This window comes from Anas acuta, chromosome 4 (assembly GCF_963932015.1).
Source record: "Anas acuta chromosome 4, bAnaAcu1.1, whole genome shotgun sequence".
Lineage (NCBI taxonomy): Eukaryota > Metazoa > Chordata > Aves > Anseriformes > Anatidae > Anas > Anas acuta.
In genome coordinates this window covers 17,287,178-17,305,209 of record NC_088982.1, presented here as the reverse complement: position 1 = coordinate 17,305,209, position 18,032 = coordinate 17,287,178, and the positions used below count along the sequence as shown (strand labels likewise).

The 18,032-nt window shown below is 33.2% G+C and overlaps 1 protein-coding gene across 7 annotated transcripts in view; it reads right to left on the bottom strand.

The window, feature by feature from the left end:
* Positions 1-18,032, bottom strand: part of SLIT2 (slit guidance ligand 2) — a 255,689-nt gene that overhangs the window by 99,921 nt on the left and 137,736 nt on the right. For all 7 annotated transcript variants that reach the window (XM_068680008.1, XM_068680003.1, XM_068680007.1 and 4 more), the window contains one exon: positions 8,560-8,631. In XM_068680008.1, coding sequence (XP_068536109.1) covers positions 8,560-8,631 — 72 coding nt within the window. The remainder of the gene's footprint in view (positions 1-8,559; positions 8,632-18,032) is intronic.

Sequence of the window (18,032 nt, the reverse complement as noted above, 5' to 3'; positions counted from 1 at the left end):
TGTGATTCTTCTGAATCTCTGATAACCTTTTACTTTATTAATAAATCATCACACCCACTGTTGAGTGTGAAGTCCAACTTTTATAAAGTTCTTATAGTTTCATCGATATTTTTCATCTGAATTACTACTATGTAGGAATAAAATATTATCATAACTATAGCGGTGTCTGTGTTTCTTTGTACTGAAAGCTATACTGAAATGCAAACTATAATTTCCTGAATATGATCTTTAATCATTTTGGTGCAATGTTACAGCACCAGTGCTGCAGTGTTGGAATATTAAAGCCTACTTTCTCAGGCTCTTTTCATTTTTACTAATTAATTTCATTTAACAATTAAGTTAATAGCCTTTTTATTTTAAAGAGGTAAAATATATACACAGTACAGTTCTTTAACCTCTTGAACAATTTATCAAAGCTATTTAAATTAGTACAATGGCATGAAATGTTACCCTTGACACAATACAAAAGAGAAATTGTTTCCAGACAAATTGGAAAAATCTTTTAATGCTATCGAATTTGCCTAATGCAGTCTGCAGGTTAATCTGTAAAAGGGTGAGCTGTATGTTTGCCCATATCTTATTATCCTTAGCTGTCAATGTATAAATCAGTGCTGACACAGCTTCTTCTAAATCATCCATATTATACACAAAGGAAAATCTTTTAACAGTAGAGTAAGCACTTGAGCAAATCTTGTCCTACACAAACTGAAAGGCAGATTTCTTCCACTGGACTGGCAGCAGTTGTGGTGCACCTGGAAAACTTTGGACGTCTTCCTTTAGTGAATCACCATTACCACTATCTTAGTGAATGGTGAGTTGTTTTCATTTAAATTTTCTTACCAGAAAGATTACTTTGTTTTTACTGAATTGGTTTAGGTTTGGGGGGAAGGGAGTTTTACGGATGGGGGAGGACAAATATTTCCTGTGTTTCTAAATTATCATTGAAAAATACTACTTTTTTCATGTTTTAGATGGTCTTCCACCATGATACATACATAAAAAAAAAATACTATGAACAATTGGCATAACATTTTTTTTAAGCTATGAAAAGTAGCTTTGACTTTGAAGACTGTGTGTATGGCTTGAATAGTAACTTAGTAACTATCTGTTAAGGTAAAGATATATACTGCATATATAACGCAAACAAAATGTTAGACAAATGTTAGACATAATCAGTGTATCATTAATGTATAATTTCTCTCTAATGGACATACTGAAGCAGTCTGAATATTTGGGGTAAGGCTGTTTCCTGAGAGCAAAATGCGTGAGCACTGTGGCTTCAGACATAAGCAAGAGAGCAAAAAAGTACATGTCTCAAATTTAAATGTTTTATCATTTTTTTTTTTAGCACGATGACTTTCAAAACCATATATTAAAATAACGCTATGTGCTAATAAAAGCTTTTCTCTCCACTAAGTTATTGACTATACAAATAATACTAACTTAATTTTAGAGCATGTTTTTTGGTTTTCATTTTTTTTTTTCATGAGAATTTCTTTTGTTCTTTACACATGACTGAAATGCCCTGAAAAACAGAAGCTGACCAGACATGGACCAGCACATATACCCATGGCCCATCTTCATCCTATCCCACTCCCCAGTCTCTCTTCATGTTTTTTTTTTCCCCCACCATCTCTACAATGGGTCTTTTCTATGTGGGACCACTTTCTCTCTTCGAAAAGTTGCTCTGTTCCTCTACTTTTCTCCCTCCAACTTTCCACATAGTAGCTAATTATGTTGGGCAATGTGGTTCCTGGAAAGCTCATAAAATGCCAAGCAACAGCTGCTATACTCAAAATATTTCAGATGTCACAGAGAATTAATTATTTTTTGCACTTTCAGCATTACCCAGGTATTTCATATACTTACTATCTACTGCTATTTAAAATGTTACTGTTCATGGGTAGCAAAGACCATTCAACTGATAAAAAAATGTGTTTCTTAAAATATTGTTTACTTATTGGTTTTGCTGATACATCTTACCTTTCTTTTTTCTGTATTTTTTTTTAAATTTTTAGCATATGTTGTCTACCAGATGACAAATAAATAATGATAATTAAAAAAAACCCTTATGTCACAAGAAGAGTATTTCATGACTAACAGAATACATAGCATACATTTGAAAACTTCTATTCTCATACAGAAAAAAAATAATTAATTTGTATCTGACTGACAGAGAAAACATTTTTTCCTCATGGAGGCTGAGTTTAAAGTTACAACATTTTCAGTCTATGTCTACTTTACTCTCCTGCTCTTCAGCACTTGAGGACACACTGTGGTCCAAGGCAAGAAAGGCACCATGCAGATTTAGCTTCCTTTTTGCTCACAAATAATTATATTCTACTAATGGATCAACTTAATGGTAAACATTTTTAAGAAGTCATCAGCAAGAGTCAGAAACTTTTCTAGATCCCTGCTGTGTCTTCCTCAACAGTAAACATTTAGAAAAAGTTTCTAGTTTTAGCACACTGTATGCTGTACTTCATATATATATATATATATATATATATTTTTTTTTTTTTCCTTGGGAAAAGAACAGAGTGCAGAATATTTATCATTGCAATAGAATTTTTGGAAACAGTCACTATTTTAATTTTTCCTTGTATTTTTTATAACAAAACTGGGTTATGCTTTCCTATTTCTCAATTCCCCTCTCAATTTCACTTTCAAGAGGGATCGATAATTTCAGAGGTATTAGCTGAGAAAGATGTAACATAATTGTGCAAAAATTTATTCTAAGTCTTTAATCAAACTTCAGAAAACTGTTTGTACCCTGTGTCTGTTTATTTCTATTATTCAGAGGTAAAGTATTTTTATCTACATGCACTTGCTAATGTAGTTCATTTTGTTCTATCCTAATACGTCTTGTAAAACATTTTGAATGCATAATATTCTAATATACATTATATACCAAATATATACTTTTTCTTTTAACCCAAAATTAATAAGCAAAGCTTACAAAAAACAAACAAACAAAAAACTCTAAATTAGGCATACATACTGAATAAACTATAAGAAAAAGGAGAAAAGATTTATAGATCCATCCTCTCAAAATTACTGAGCACTTCATTTATCTAAATCCACAAATACTCTCCAGGAAGAAAATGAAAAATAAAATAATAATGATAACAAGAAGAAATAGAAGACTTGTGTGAAAAGAAGCAAAACCACATAATGAAACATCTGTAATTAATGTAATGCAAAGATATTATGACATAAGTATGACTTCACAGAAATTATTTAATTTAGCCAGTTAGATGGCAAACAGCCTCAAGACTGTTACAAATGGGGGAGCAAATAGGTTCCTATTCTAGTGTGGAACACAGGGTAAGCACATATCACATGAAAGTTGTTAGAACAGTTTATTTAAATAATAATTATAGAATCTTTACTTGTAGAGCCATTTCTAGTTAGTTGCTCTACAAAAAAAAAAAAAAAAAAAAAAAAAAAATAGTCCTTGCAAGTCTCCTCTCAGCGTGAATATGTTTAGTAAAGCAAAGGCAGTCTCGCTTTCCAAAGTAGTGGAGATGTGTAAAGGCCTAAAGGCTCCCGAGAGTTCAGTCAAGTTCTGTGTGTATCTTAGAAGGTCAATAGAAGCATAAACTAATTTTCTCCAAGATTCAAGTCCTCAAACAGAATTTGCATTATTCTCAGGTTTGTTTTATTCACTTATGTACTGTTATACAAATAAATACCAGTTTTGGACAGATTTTTAAATTTTAACCACTTCAGACTTTTCATTGGTGTTTCAAGTGCCAGAAGAACACTTGCAAGAAAGTTTTCAATATGCTTTCAGAGAATTCTGATTTGAAACTCACCTTCAAAGCCTGATTTAAAAACACAATTAACAATGCATAAGTGATTTGTTTGTGACTAAAAGGAAACATTTTTCAGCAGGCTAATTTTTAGGTAAGTAGTCTTAATAATAGCATTTGGCTCCTGTGTTGAAATGGTCTTTTATTGAAACAGTCAGAAAGAAAACATTTTTGCCTCAAGATTATAAATTCTCTGATCTATTTGGCAACAACAGTTTTAGGCATCACTGGAAAAGTTTACCTATGCTTTCTGTTAGTCCTGCAGAGAATTTTTTTGACTTTACCAAAAATCTTAAACATGCATGGAATATATTAATATCCAGTGAAAATTCTTCTTGATGTGTACCTGAAATATGGGTAGCTGTACAGACAAGTATTTGAATTAAGTTTCTGACTAGTAGTAGGGGTTAGAAATACGTCGATTCTAAATTATTATAGCATTTGGATTAGCACTTGTGCAGATGAGCAGACATACACTTTCAGTTGCAGTGGAATTTTGTGCATAATCTAAGAAGAAACCAGTAAGAGAACACCTCCAGCAGGACTCTCAGCAGGCCTTCAACTGTTAATAAAATTGAACTTCAAGAAATCTAGTCATTGCCAATCAAGATAATTACAAAATTCAGTTATGCCTTTAGTGACAAGGCTAACTTTAAATATTTCACAATAGGCCCAAAAAGGCCTTGGAGAAACAGCAAGTATCATAATATTATTGAAGATTTTGGACGAAGATGTCACCTCAAAGATGAGGTGACAGCCATAGTATCCAACAGCATCCCTATGATCCACCACCATCATTACCTACATCATGACTGTCTGCTTCCCCTTTCTTTTCTGACCCAGGAGCCACTGTCCCCATAAGCTCTTTCTTTATGTTCTTTTACAGGGGGTAGAAGAACACAGTCCCTCTTTAGCAGCCTTTGCTGGAATAAAAATTCTCAAGAGGACACAACTGTCCCCAGTTGCTGGAAAAAAAATGGAACCAAATGGACACAAAGACACTGAAAAACAGAGTAGTCTAAGATGAGACAAGACTAGGACAAGAAAAACAGGACACAATATACTGGCATGGAGATATGATCAAAGTGTTGCCTGTTCTTGGTATTATTTTGACATCGCGTATATTTACTATCACAATTCTGCCATAAGTACTGTATCACCATCATCATTAATGTGTATATTAAAAACATGTATTTAATTTCTAATTTATATGATAATTTCAACATATTAAAACAAACTAACAAAGAAACAAACACAGAAGGTTTCGCTGCATTCTCTGAAGTGGAAAACCTAACTTCCTGATGCAAATTTCTCTCCCAGAAGCACCAAGTCAGGAGCAGCTTTTTGAATTATACTTTTAGAATTTGAACAATCAATACTGGATACTGTGTTTTTAGTCAGAGAAAACTGTAGAAACTAAGATTCCCTCATTTGTTGGCATGTTTTTTGAAGAACTTGACTCATTAGCAACAATGGTGCTGCAGCTGTGAGAGTGAAGTCAGGGTGATGAGGGAAGTGATCCTTCCTATCTGTTTCTCATTTAGGAGATCACACCTCAGTACTGTGTCTGGTCTCAGCTTCAGCCTCCCCAGCAGAAGATGGACACTGGGTGAGTCTGACCAGGGCCACCAAGGTGATGTCTGAGGAGAGTCTGCAAGAGCTGTACCTGTTCAGCCTTAAGAAGAAAGGGCAAACGCAAGGTGAAGGAGGATGGGATCTTATAGCCTATAAGTGCCTAATGGGAGGGCACAGTTAGTATGTTTGTGGAGACGGACTTTATTGTTCTCGCTGTTCTTAACTATGATGGTGGGGCATGTCACTGGGGCTGTAATTCCTCAGAATGCCTTTCTCTATTTGTTTATCTTCTACAGAATCTATCCTGTAAATATTAAGATGCCCGTAAAGGAAATATATCCACGTTTCATGGGAACTGGGCAGCTTCTTCTAAGAATCATCAAGAGGACTCTAGAATGAACATATTAGCAGGAAATCAAAAGATCCTAGTGGTATCATCAACTTTAAAGGAATCAATTTCCTTCAGATAATCTGAGTTAACATCTAATTCCTTTTGTTCTGTGAAGACTAGGACAACATTCTTTGGCAACCACGGAATCTTTCCCAAAATGTTCCAACAAGGGGGGAAATATTTAGGGGAAGTGAAAGAAAGCTGAATGTCCATTTAGCAAAATAAAATATATAACCACTTCAATTTCTGTGAGCTTTAACTGTCTTTGAAATTGCTTACTAGAATTAATGTTTGGTTTGTTTATCATGCATTGCGTTAAAAAAAAAAAAAAAAAGCCCCTTCAATTTATATCCTAATTAATCTAATGTTAGACAAAGCAAAACTTGAGTTTACAGTGTTCTAATGCAGGTTTATTTGCTCCTTTTATTTCCACCTCTCTTCCACAAGCTTAGTTAGTATCTTTAACAGTATGCTTAACTACTAGGCAATTACAGAAGAAACAGTGAAATTAGAACAAATAACGAATTCTGTTTATGACAGTTCTCAGTAATATAGATATGTAGTTTCAGGACTTTAGTATAATCATTCCATAGATGCTATATTATTTCATTTCATGGTTTTCTTTGTTTGCAAAGTGATGCTTTCTACATCCATCACTCATCTATTGTCTCCTTACTTTTCTTGGACAATGAAATAAAAAAGTACAATTCTTACAATCACCGTTCTCTAAGTATAATATAAAAACCTAGGCTAGGGTTCACATCTCTCTTTCTCTTGACTAAGCTTGTGGAAAATGCACAAATACCATTCATTTTCTGAATATGTGACCTAGTTGCACAAATGATGTGCTAGACTCCATGTGGCTCACCCCAGGAACTCATGTTTCATTCTGATGCACCTATACCTCACACAACACTAGGTGTATGACCAAGAATATAGAGGGATGTGTTTCTTAGAGGTTTCAACTGATCATAAGTATTTCAGATTATATGTTTGTTTGTTTATTTATTTATTTATTTTCTGGGATCACCAATAAAGGATATTTCTGTAGTTTTCCTGCTGTCACAAAACTATAAACTATATGCCACATATCAGATTTGGACTTTGTAGCAATGCTACAGCCTTTATGTGAGTTTTGTTTGAATTCTCTTCCAAAACAGAAAGGCTTTAAAGAGCAGATCTACTGTTTTATGCACATTTTAGACATAATGCAGTTTCCTTACCATGAAAATATACACCAAGATATAAATACTATCTTAGCTAAAGGTTAGCATCCCAACTCATTTTCTGACTGGAGCTATCTCACTATATATAAGTATACTTATTATATTCTAAAATACTGCATTGCCATGAGAAAATTCTCAATGATGCTTTTATTTTTACTACCAAAGTTTCTTTCTTTAGCTGTATCAATTTTCAAATATAACAGAACATACACAAAAAAGTAGGCTTCTCCTTGTAGCCAATCCTCTCTTAACCCATGAATAATGCTGGCACCAGTTCTGAGTAGAAACTCGTAAAACATCATTTAAACAAAGTAACAAAACTACTTTGAACTGTGCTTACATGTTTTTAAGCATATTTGAACATAACAGATTTTCCAGTGAGATGGGGTAGGACTTTATTGTAGGGAAAGACAGTATCACAAATGTGTTTAAATTAAAAAACAAAAATACAACATATTTTTGTAGTTGTATTATAATATCTTATTAATTAAACATATTATCTTGTAGTTGTATTATAATCATGGAGCACTACATTTTCAAAGTTTAACTACAAAAGTTAATCTTTCTCTAACCCTGATAACTGCTATTGGCATAAAATTATTTTAAAGGAAATTACATGAAAACCACCTCATTAATGGCTTAATACTTCCCTATTTTTATTGATGTCACATAGGACAGCCAGCATATTTTTTCACAGCTGGATCACATTGGGAACTCCACAGTCTTTTCTGAATCCAGTAGAATGTGTGTCCTCTGTTTTTGTTGGTTGCTTACAAGTGACGAGCCCCCAACTTACAGTTGCAGTTATAGCTTCTGGATGGATGACCTTAGGTTTCCTACTATGGAAGTTCATCACAGCCTCCAGGCCATTCAGCTCATTCAGTCCACTAAACTGACTCACTACTCTAAACACAAAGTCAAAAAGTCACTGCTTTCTTTTTTCTTGAAACTCTTGAAACATGTTCTCTCATTTGGAAGTCCTGAGAATTCAGAACTTGCCCATGAACTTCAGGGTCAGTATCTCCAGAAAAGCTAGAACCTAGCTTTCAGAAAACAGTTCCTTTGCCACAAAAGAAAACTGTGTAAGAAAAGTAATTACACAAGTAATAATAATAATAATAATAATAATAATAATAATAATAATAGAGACTAAAACTAGATAATAGCTTGATTTTTCTTTCTCTTATCCAAGTGAACAAAAGGCAAACTCCTAGACCAGGACAATTTTTTTTTTTCTTCATGTGGAACAATGAAATGTTTAAACTAACCTGACATTCAAATATGAACTTCAGGTTAGGTTAAACAAATACTTACAATGCCTAGTTGTATTCAACTCAATTTCAATGTTTAAATTTTCATATTGGGTAATTTTAGTATGCTTAAGATGCATTAAAACATTTTGCCAACACAAGTGATATCTGTTGGTTTTACACAGAGATTCCATAAGCAGCTATAAAAGTATTTGGTAAAAAGATATCTGATAGAACAAAAGGACACTGTATTGACAAAGCATTATAAACAGAATGCATAAGAGAAGGAGGAAAATACTTACAGATTTTTTATGTCTACTGCCCCACGGAATGCCTTCCTTGGTATAGCTTGAATCTGATTTTCACTAAGATCACTAACAAAAAAAAATAAAAATTGAAACTTAAAATCTGCCATATATATTTTTTCTGCATGTAACAACAGCAACAAAAAGTAGGAAAATAATTTTAGCCATTACAGTTCAATCAATGCTTCTGATGAAGCTTATTTTATTACTTTAACTGATTTGTAATTGAAGAAAAAGCAGCAGCAGTAATACTCAAATTAGTTTATCCTTGTTGTACTAGATGGCTTCCTTACAAAGCAACAGTGAATATGCCAAAGAAAAAGTAGAAGCATTATATGATTTAACAATGAAGGCCAAACTGATTTCATTTTTAACTGATTGATTTCAATTTTCAACCCATTTCAAACACATGACATGTCCAATGTTCAGTTTTATGCATGGAAAAAAACATGCAAAAATAAGTAGCAGTAAGCTCTTGAGAAACAACAGCTATCAAACTGTTTAAATGTTTCAGATAAATATATTTTAGAATTTTGTTTCAAAATGCCAAGAACCATATATTTTAAAAATCATCTAGCAGCAGATAGAGAAGCACCATTGATGCTCTCCCAACCCTACCCCCAAAACCAAACAAAAAATCCTGCAACCAGCTTTATCAGGCTATCTGAAACTAGTATCTTTTCCAAAATGTTTTATTAAAATTCTTATTCATGTTTTTTCCATCAGTATATATATATATATATACACACACACACAACCCTTTTTCCAAATTTTAGAAATATTTTTGTCTTTACCAGTTCCATATTAGAAACAAAATCTACAAAACTGAAGTAAAAACAAAACAAAACAAACAAACAAAAAGGAGAAAAAAAGAAAAAAAGTAGAATTCAGGGCTTTTCACTTATGGTGCAAGTGCTTATACCCCATTAAGAGTAGTTCAGTGCAACAGGATATGATCAATAGATTAAAGTATCTATATAAATCACTATATAAGTCATTGCTATATAGATTTCATATAGCATTGTATATAGTTTTGGAGGCCGTCAGATATGTGTATATCTACGGAAAATATGGAGAACACAAGAAGAGGCTTGCTTGAGTATCTGAATAGAATTCTGAAACAAATCTGATGCACATAGGTCATGTCTGTGTGTTGGGTCTGTCTAGGATTTTAAGTCATTTTAAGATAATTTTTCTTGTGGCTGGCTAGATTTCATTTTGCTAAAATCAAAGCAGGAGCTTCATTCCACAAGCACACCAAGTACTCCAAATCACAATCTACATGCACTCCAGTCCCTAACAGTAACGTTTTTCAATGTCTTGTTTTCTAGAGACAACTTTTAGATGACTTAGAAGAGAGCTTTTAGGGGAAACATTGCAAAACAGTGCACAGAAATAAGACATGTAGCTGAGCTGAAATGATCAAGAAGGAATCGTTAGTTATAATTATACAGTCATGCTTTTAACATATTCTTTCCCTAAAATGTAATCTAGAATGAGCTCAGATTTCTAGTTGTTAGGAATCACTCCTGAAGATCTCTTTCAGATTTATGAACTCAAAAAATAGTTTGAGGACTTTATAAAAACCCACACTGCCTGACTTTAGTAAAATTTATGTAACATAATCCTTTTGAAAATAATTCTACCTACACTGACAGCAATTTTATTTTATCCAAGTCATTGTCAGTTTTATTTACTAAATCTTTCATATCTTCAGCAACACTGTATACTGTACTGCAATACCTTGCAAAGTATATTTAAAACTAGACCAGATTTAGCTATTATTAACAGTGTGTGAAAAACAAGAGAATCTGTGAGCTGTGATTTAATTTTCAAGCCACCTAAGTAAGCTTGAAATAGGATATGACTGCATTTGCTCTGACAATAAATTCAATAGCAATGAGTGAAAGAGCAGCCTTCAGCATTTATGGTAACATGATTTAACAACCTACTTCCTTCAAAAAATTCTATTACAAATATAAACAGCAAATATCTATATTTACACTTCTCTTTAATTAACTAATACATTTTACCAATATAGAAATTGTGTATAAAGTGGTTAACAATACAGATTTTTATCACGATCGATGATTACTTTATAATACAGATATATGTACATATCTGTGTAAACCACTGCCATATTCATAAATATATGCTGCAGGAGGTAATGGGTAATGATGCATTACACTTTTTATGATAGTTAATAGATTATCATCATTCACCATTTTTTAGAATTAAAAAGTGGAAGATGAGCAAAATTGAGACAATACATAAACTATTTTAAAAAACTAATAAAAATATAAATGGTCAGAATCTTTCTTTCTTTGGCTAAATACAAATCTTACAGCAAGTGCAAGGACTTAAAAAGTAACAGGTATTAACAACTCAGGTTCCTTGATAACCCATACACTGAGATGTGTGTATATACACGTGTACACACATGTGAAAGAGCCAGCTGGATCCATGCAGTCAGCATTATTTACATGTAGCACAGGCTCATGCAAACTAAAGTGCAGTATTCTCTGCTAATTTTAGCACATCTGAAATATAAATTGCATCATTGCAAAGGTTCTCTAACTTTCTGTAAGAGGCACTGTTTAAAGCATCCCTCTAAATGCGGATAGCTAAGTAAGGTTGGCAAAAGTCTTTTCCAGGATTTTTTTTTTATTTATTATTTTTTTTTGCAATGCATCTCCTGGCTTGTGAAATATTCTCATAATTGTTTAAGTAACAGAAGTTACTAAATAATTTTTTCACTGCAAAATTCCACCTCTCTTTTAAAGAAAATACAATTTTCAACATAAGATATATACCTATTTGTAATAGGCAAGCTTTTAGTAATTACTTATTGATTGCTTCAAGTTTTCATCTGCTCATTCTAAAGAGGCTTCCTTATAAAAACCTTGAGTTAAACAAACATTTAACTTTTTATTCTTGCATAAACTACACCTACACTTCACACTGCAGACCAAGGACTCAGTAACCAGTTACTGTTTATTTATTTATTTATTTATTTTATGATGTTTTAGCTCATTCCACTGCAATTCTTAGATTGCTAACAAAACAAAACAAAAGCCACAAGCAGGACAAAGTGGGAATGGGGAAAAAAAAATATTTTGTAGATAAAGCCAGACAGTTTTGCAGGTCATTCTGTTACAGTTACATTGCAGCCTATGTTTTGCAATAAAAACGCAAACCTCCTCCTTTTCAGCCCGCTGGGCATTATTTTCCTGCACTAACAACTGTGTTAGCTCCCTTCATTTCTCATTTCAAAAAGAGACAGCATTTGATTATGTCTGTACACTCAGTATCATTTATGATGACACTTGGAAACCCTAAAATAAAATGGGCTCTATGAATTTAAACAAAATTTAAGCCATTGAAGAACAGAGCATCCTGCTTTTACAAGAACAAATCTGTTTTTCTGAGAGGCGTGAACCTGCCTTCATATTTGAAACCAACAATCTGACCAAGATACTGTCATTAGAAGAAATTAGTCTTTGTAATTACAACAGTCCAAGACTTCACACAGAAAAAAAAAAAAAGTGTATCTGTGGAATAGCAGAATTGATTCAAAATATATTGTATAAAACTAGAGTGAAAAAGCCAAGAATATCCTACAGAGTTTTTGAAAGAAAGCACAATGACATAACACATTTTATCAAATTCATCTTAACACAGTTCCTAGTTGTCCTATGGGCCTCTTTCAATTAATTGTTCTCAACTCAACATGTTAAGTCACTTCTAGAGAGATACATTCCAAATTATTAAGTCTGAAGTGGAGCATTTTAGCCATTGACCCTTTCAGAAAATTACTGAGTGCAACTTCGAGGGCTTCCATCATGTCATCTGCTGGCTTGCGTGGAGCCCTCAATCACCCAGCCTTCAATGTACTGCCCTGCTCATATATGAGCAAAAAAGTTTTCAGGGCCAGAACAGTTATATATAACTTCAGTATCTTTTAGTGTGGAATGTCCTTAAAGATTGCTCTCAGGCTAGTTTCATGAAGCCAAAAGGTGACAAAGAGGTCTGAACTTTTGCCCAGCTGTATTGATTCTCCAGAAAGCTTGCTTACATTTTTGTTTTTCTGCACAGAAGGTCAGGTGTATATTTCTAAGTCAGAGACTAAATATGTTGCACCTAAATGACATTACTAAAATAATTTACTTAAATAAATAAATAAATAAAACCCAAGTGATAAAAGCACATACACATGCAATAAATAGTGTCTCTCAGATCAGTAATGAAGGAAACTCAGGGATTATTACACTTACAGAAAATATAATTTCGTTTTAAATTGCACATACCTCAGCTTTTAAACCTGTTTCCAAAGATTAAGGATTTCAATCTGATATTTGCAATGGCACAACAGTAGAATCTGACTAATTTGAAATTATGCCAGATAATTAAATAATTATGCCAAATCTCTCTTTTTCAAAATCTGACAAAATACAAAAAAAAAAAAAAATAAAAATTAAAATGATAATAATAAGCCTATTACCTCCAGCTTCCACAAAAAGCAAAAAAAAAAAAAAAAAAAATCAGCTTCATTTTTATGTATTTGGTTAATTTTTTAATTATTATTATTTTTTTTTTTTTCCTGTGGAATACATTAGTAAACATGATACATAATGCTTTGATGAAATAGCAGAAAGACTTTGTAAAAACCTTGTTACTACTGAATCCTTTCTAAGAAACAGGATGGAAATAATATATTTCTATTTATCATATTTACTGGTTAGTAGGTAGAAGTATATCAGGGGAAAAAAAATAGAATCCTGTTAACATTTGAAATTTGTAACAATATAACATTGGTATGAATGTCACATACACATGAATCTCTTCTCACAGAAAAACTAGAAAAGTTATATATGCTATTGTTTCTTTATCTGAGGATAAAGCCCTCAGATAACCTGATATTAATGAGCCTGATAGAGTGCTTCAGCTCTTAAAAAATGCAGACAGTACTGCATTGCAGCTATTTTATTACTCACCATGTATAGTTCCCAGCTGAATATCCCATTCAACCTTAAAAGGAATGCTAAATTTTTAATCACATAAATTGAAACACCATGTATAATATCTATATCACGCACTGTGAAGGTATCACAGTTTTCTTATGTGGCTAAAACCATTGTTCGTTCTAAAACAATAAATCTTTTCAAGATGGCAAACCTGCTTGTAAATTTAATTACTTGTAATTTTATTTTCCTCTACGGTTTAACCTCCCTCAGTGTCTGACCAGGGATATCATAAATCTATACTGCCATTCTCTACTTTGTAAAAATACTGAGTACTGGGAATGAGTAATGTGTCTTGATTTTTTAAAGGCAAAGGCAGAAACATTGAGTCAAACAAAGTATTGAATACTTATCAGTTTATTTATGTTGGTTCATAAAAACAGTTCAAAAGGTCAGATCGTTCCATGATCAAGGACCTGAATAATTATTTAACTATTTCTGAAACAAATAAAGTAAGCCTTGCTTAGTACTCCTCTCTTACTGGAAAAGAATATTTTCAACAATAGCTAATTATGTTCCGCATGAAACCCCACACAGGGCAGCAAACAGTCTCACATAATAAGACTACAGAGAAACGAAAGAGCAAAGAATGAACAGAATGAGAATTGCTGTAAATTATTTAACTGAAAATCAAATATATGAGTTTGGATTTGGAGACTTTCACTTGCAATACAAAGATCGTGGTAAAACAAACAAACAAACAAACATGCATTTTGGCAGACATTTAACAGCTTTTCTTATGAACATAACTGTCAATTATAGGTTACCCTGAAATAAAACTAAATAACTGAACAACTCATTTATGAATATCAAATGGTTCATTCAATTTCAGTTGCTTTTACTGTGATTTGCTTCTTCCAGCTTATGATCCAGTGTCCCCACAATATCTTTCTATCTGTGTATACCTTAAAAAGTACAGAGATTTAGGTGGGGAAAAAACAGACACTACTTGTTCATTAAGCAATTCTTTTCAAACGGAGCATATGAAACATATCAACATAGGATGCTCACTGATGAGCACCATTAAGATGATCATTAAGATATCTGTAAGGACTTGCATGGCCTGAGACACTTTTCCAGCAATAGTGTCCTTAATGGGGCATCCCATCTAAAATATCTAATATACTCCAGAGCTAGGCCCAGGTTTGCACAAGCCCCTATTTATTCCCCTGGTTTTGATGTTAAGGAAAGAAGTAATCAGCCTCACTGGGAGGCACCAGAAGGAAAACCTAAGCTCCTGAAGGAAAGCAATAACATACTATGACATGACAGCAGAGTAGAAGTGAGCCACAGCCACATGTTCCAATTGTGTCTTGAGAAATGGATGGAGAAATTATTTTATATTATCATTAAACTTTGAAAAAACTCTCACATCCAAAATAACTTTATTTTGAGGACCTTGAGAGAATGCTGACAACAGCCTGCATTTGCAAAAGCTACTGTAGCAGTGGGTTTTTACAATGTGAAGAGGACAGACTGAAAAGGCAAGGTAATTTTTCTTCTGTTTTGCTGGATCTCTGATTTGGATTTCACTCCTAAAATGTCAAACAGTTTTCTGTTTTGTAAATTTGAAATACAAATATGTATTTCTCTTCCATATTAGATGGCTTGTGCTATGATGGAAAACTTTTGATTAGATTTTCTCTTCACTCCTCTTATGAACCTTCATTTATTGTCACACTATCAGGAAAACTGTATTCCTCAACTGCAAGGTTTCAGCATGACCAGGACTTTAAGACCTTTTCTGAATGCTACAGAGGCATGTTTCAGCAACCTCCAGCTTTAGTGTACTAGGAAGCTTAAAAATTATTTTCAGAACTTCACAGAGGAAATCAAACCAATCAAATCAATCAAACAAATCTTCAGCAATAGAGATGCTGCTGAAGTATTACTTTATGGTCTAAATGCAGGGAAAGCATCATGCAGAGACAGTTCCTCTGTAAGTAAAATCTCAGGTGAACTGAACCTACTAAAGCCTGTTTGGAATTCAAATTTCCATGATGGTAGAAATATACCACAGCATAGCATGAGCTTACTAAACAAACACGAATGTTTTAATCTCTAACTCAACACTTTTTATCTCACATTCAGCACATATATTAATATACCAAAACAAGTAAGTACATTTCCTATCAGCCAAATGGGGCTTATCCCTTTAATTGTTACAATACTGATGTATGTTAGGCTTTATAGAGTTACTGTATTACAAATTGCAGTACTCTATCATTTATTTATGAAGATAATTTTATACCTAAATGGGTTCTCATGTCCTTCTATCAAGGCCTGGCTTTTTGGCAGGTCTACAAATCAATTAAGACAAACAAAATAAAGAAATGTTTAAAAATTATATGCTTAACAATTCAGTCTAATATCTTGCTGTTAAAAAAAAAAAATACCAAAAACCTGCTGCAGCATTTTTGACTATGAAATAAACAACTTAGTCTCATATTTATTAAATTATTTTTGTTTCTACTCCTCAGTAAAGCATCCAGTGCAGCTATTCCTCTTGATAATTATGATACAAAAGGAGTCCAATACTATCAGCAGTAGCCAATATGTATCTAGGTGAATATTTATCTCCTTGTGATGACCAGAAACCTGAATTATAAATTCTAGCATTAGTTCTGTAAATCATTACCTCTAGTCATATCATTTCCACCTGATTCCCAGATGAGAAATGATATTTCAGATCTGAGAAAGGTACTATTAACCTTCTTTTACAGATGGTGAAGCCAATGTAGTATGTTATCAGTAGCAGTATGCATCAGTACTATGCTGAGGAGCACAAAGCAGATGAGAAGAATTTAGATGACAGAACTGCAGGTTCTCTCTGCATTGTGTACTAATTTGCATTTGCTCTGTAGACTCCCCAGAGACCCAGATGCTGTAAACAGTAGACACAATCTATTCCCACGCTAAAGCAGGATCACTCCCTATGCCACAGTGTGCTACACTGTCCAGCTGAATATTTCATATTGCTCAACATAGGGCAATCACCACTGTAATATGGCCAGAATGATTTGAGTCACTGCAGTTCTCATGGTAAGGAACAAGACTTCCTCTTTTCTAAGAATATTCAGATTAGGTTTCCCTGCTCACTTTGATCTCTCGTTTTTTAATGATATCACTGAAGTTCCTTTAATTCTTAATGCTTCAGGGTTTTTTAACATCTGTTATCCATTTATAAATCTATAATTGAATTAAAAAGTGCTTATTGTAGCTATTTGTATGCTATCATTTGTATTCCTTATGCAGCAGATATTTTTATCTGTTTTATCTACTTATTTATTTAGAGCATTGATACAAGTCATTTATGCATACAGCATAGAATATACAGCAAAAGGAAACAACAACAACAAAAACTAATGAGCTACACTAGAAGTACTGATAGCCTGCTAACTCCAGTTTATAAGTACCTTCAACCTTAAGTTTTAGGACAAGTCATCAAAAATGGATTTGAGAAACAGGCTGACTCCACATACCTATCCAATACAATATGATATTGACTTGTTTATAATTTTGCATATTACTAATTGGTAATTTCCCCAGAATAGCACAGAGTCCATGTAACAGGCCTCCCTACTATTTAATAGGATCATATTTTGGGTTTAGAAAAAATGAAAGCCTCCTATTGCAGTCTTGGCATGGATGTTAATCTATAGGCCACAGAATCAATTCTACTCTACAGTGCCTCCAAAAGTGCACTTAAATCAATCTGTATATTCTGGTACCATTTGAAAATAATTGCTCATGGAGATTCGCTATTTATTCTTTATTGTGCTAGAGTGTCCTAGTGTGACAAATGCTTATTGTAAAATAAAATAGGAGTATTAGGACCACACATGTATTTCACTGGAGTCTTAGAAAATTATTTTTGAAAAGGCAAGTAGTCTTTATTAGTCTGCTCCACTAAATTAATATATAATTCTCTTTGTTTAGGACTTTAAAAAATAGAAATAATTACATGTTTTAGCTCTTAAAGAGGAACAGACCACCCACAATTTCCAAGAGCGAGCATTGTAATGGTACTTCAAATTTGGCTTTAGTATAACCCTTTTGATAACCCTTTTGAAAGAAAAACTTGAAGCCCTTTAAGAACACCCTCACCAAAAAAAAAAAAAAAAAAAGAAGAGAGAGAGAGAAAAACTCACTGATTCTTTATCTCCCATAAGCTCTCAAATTGGTCAAGCTGAAGAAAGGTACTAAGCCACAACTACTGATTGCCTCTTGTCCTGAATTTCTGTCAGTCCAGTTCCCCTACTGATGCCTGATACAGCAGCATTAGCTGTGAAGTGTGAGGGATCCTACAGCCCTACCTGGAGTTTGCATAGTGAGAGGTGACTTTTCTATGGGAGTTTATCTTGCATTTAACATCTCAAAGTTACAGTTTAGTCCAGCCAATAACTTCTAAAGCACATATATGTTTTGTTCCTGCATATTTTTCTCCTT